This window comes from Fulmarus glacialis, unplaced genomic scaffold, assembly GCF_000690835.1.
Source record: "Fulmarus glacialis isolate BGI_N327 unplaced genomic scaffold, ASM69083v1 scaffold24308, whole genome shotgun sequence".
Lineage (NCBI taxonomy): Eukaryota > Metazoa > Chordata > Aves > Procellariiformes > Procellariidae > Fulmarus > Fulmarus glacialis.
In genome coordinates this window covers 292-1,921 of record NW_009227926.1, presented here as the reverse complement: position 1 = coordinate 1,921, position 1,630 = coordinate 292, and the positions used below count along the sequence as shown (strand labels likewise).

Genomic DNA, 1,630 nt, shown 5'->3' with positions numbered 1-1,630 from the left:
CCGCCGCTTTGGCACATGACGCTGCGCACTCTGTCTTCCAGTCCATCGTGACCTGAAGCCCTGTAACATCCTCATCTCTGTCCCAAATCGCCACGGGCAGATCCGAGCCGTCATCTCTGACTTCGGCCTCTGCAAGAAGCTTCAGGGGGGACGACAGAGCTTCAGCCTCCGCTCCGGCATCCCTGGCACCGAGGGCTGGATCGCGCCCGAGGTGCTGCAGGAGGCCCCAAAGGAGAACCCCGTCAGTGAGCCGCGGACCCCTCCCCTCGCCTAGGGTCTTCCTGGAGCCCGTCGTGGCAGAGTCCCCCGTGCTGGCAGTCTCGCAGCGTGCTGCTGAAATGCACAATTAAGACAAAAACTCCGAGAGCCCAAGCCAGCCCAGATGCAGAGCACTGGTGCTCCTCACCAGGACTGCCCTAGTCAGCAGCTGCCCCTGCTCTCCCACCCTGGGGGGGACAGTGCCCGCTGTGTTCAGCACAGGGCGTCTCATCTGGCTACAGTCCTTGGAAATTCAGGGTAGGGAGGTCGGAGGGGGCCGTGGCTCGCTGCGAAGGTTATGCTTCTGTTCATCTGTTTAGCCCTGGGAATCCTGTTCCTGCTGGAAGCCGGTTGCTGTACTGGTCCCTGGCAGGGCACGTACTGGTGCTGGCAGCGTGCTCCACATAACCTCATACTGGGGTCGGTTTGCACAGCTGGGTGAGACACCGGCAGCCCTGGCATGTCTGTCTGGCCATGAAGTCCTGACTTCTGTCTGTGCCTCTGAAAACCTCTTCCCTGATAAGGACCCGATGTGATGGGTGCTTCGCTGACTCCAGAAAGCAGGGCAGGCAGGAGCCCTGGTGCGATGCATTTTCCAGCAGCTCTGTGGCAAATGACCAAGTATTCACATAAAAGAATGGAAAAGTGGGGAGGCGAAAGCTTTCCTCACCCTTTGCTGCGAGGGTCCCATCTTCCCCTTTGTGTTTTGCAGACGTGTGCTGTGGACATCTTCTCAGCTGGCTGCATCTTCTACTATGTGGTGTCAGGAGGGCAGCACCCGTTTGGGGACAGCTTGCGGCGACAGGCCAACATCTTGTCGGGCTCTTACCAGCTGAGCTGCCTGCAGGAAGAAACTCACGGTGAGACCCTTCCCCACAGGCATGTCCCTGCGGGGAAGCCCTGAGCCAAGGGGCGCAGCCTCGGGGGGGTTAATTCTCCGTTGTGTTGTTTCGCCTGCCAGACAAGCTTGTTGCACGAGAGCTGATTGCGACAATGATCAGCCCTGAGCCCCAGCGCCGGCCCTCGGCCCCAGTGGTCCTTGTGCACCCCTTTTTCTGGAGTCAGGAGAAGCAGCTGCAGTTCTTCCAGGTGAGCGCGTGCCATCCCACCGGGCAGCGAACATGGGTGTGCTCTGAAAAACAAGTGCTGGAAACAGCTGTATTTAGGTCAACGCGCTCATTTTGAGCTACTTTTGCAAGGGGTGGGAGGTCCCTGGGTTTGGGATCAGGGCCAAACCCTCTTCGTGCCCCCTCGGCCCTGGCTCTGTTCCCTGGCGCTGGACGGGGCAGTGTGGGGTGAGGGCAGTGCCATACCCGCCCCGTCCCTGCTCTTGGGCCCACAGGACGTCAGCGACCGCATCGAGAAGGAGCCC

General features: G+C 60.2%; 1 protein-coding gene across 1 annotated transcript in view; it reads left to right on the top strand.

Moving 5' to 3' along the window:
- Positions 1-1,630, top strand: part of LOC104080806 (serine/threonine-protein kinase/endoribonuclease IRE1-like) — a gene marked incomplete at its 3' end in the record, with an annotated part of 8,997 nt that overhangs the window by 7,192 nt on the left and 175 nt on the right. The window contains exons 17-20 of the mRNA XM_009583319.1: positions 42-241; positions 971-1,118; positions 1,220-1,347; positions 1,601-1,629. Coding sequence (XP_009581614.1) covers positions 42-241; positions 971-1,118; positions 1,220-1,347; positions 1,601-1,629 — 505 coding nt within the window. The remainder of the gene's footprint in view (positions 1-41; positions 242-970; positions 1,119-1,219; positions 1,348-1,600; position 1,630) is intronic.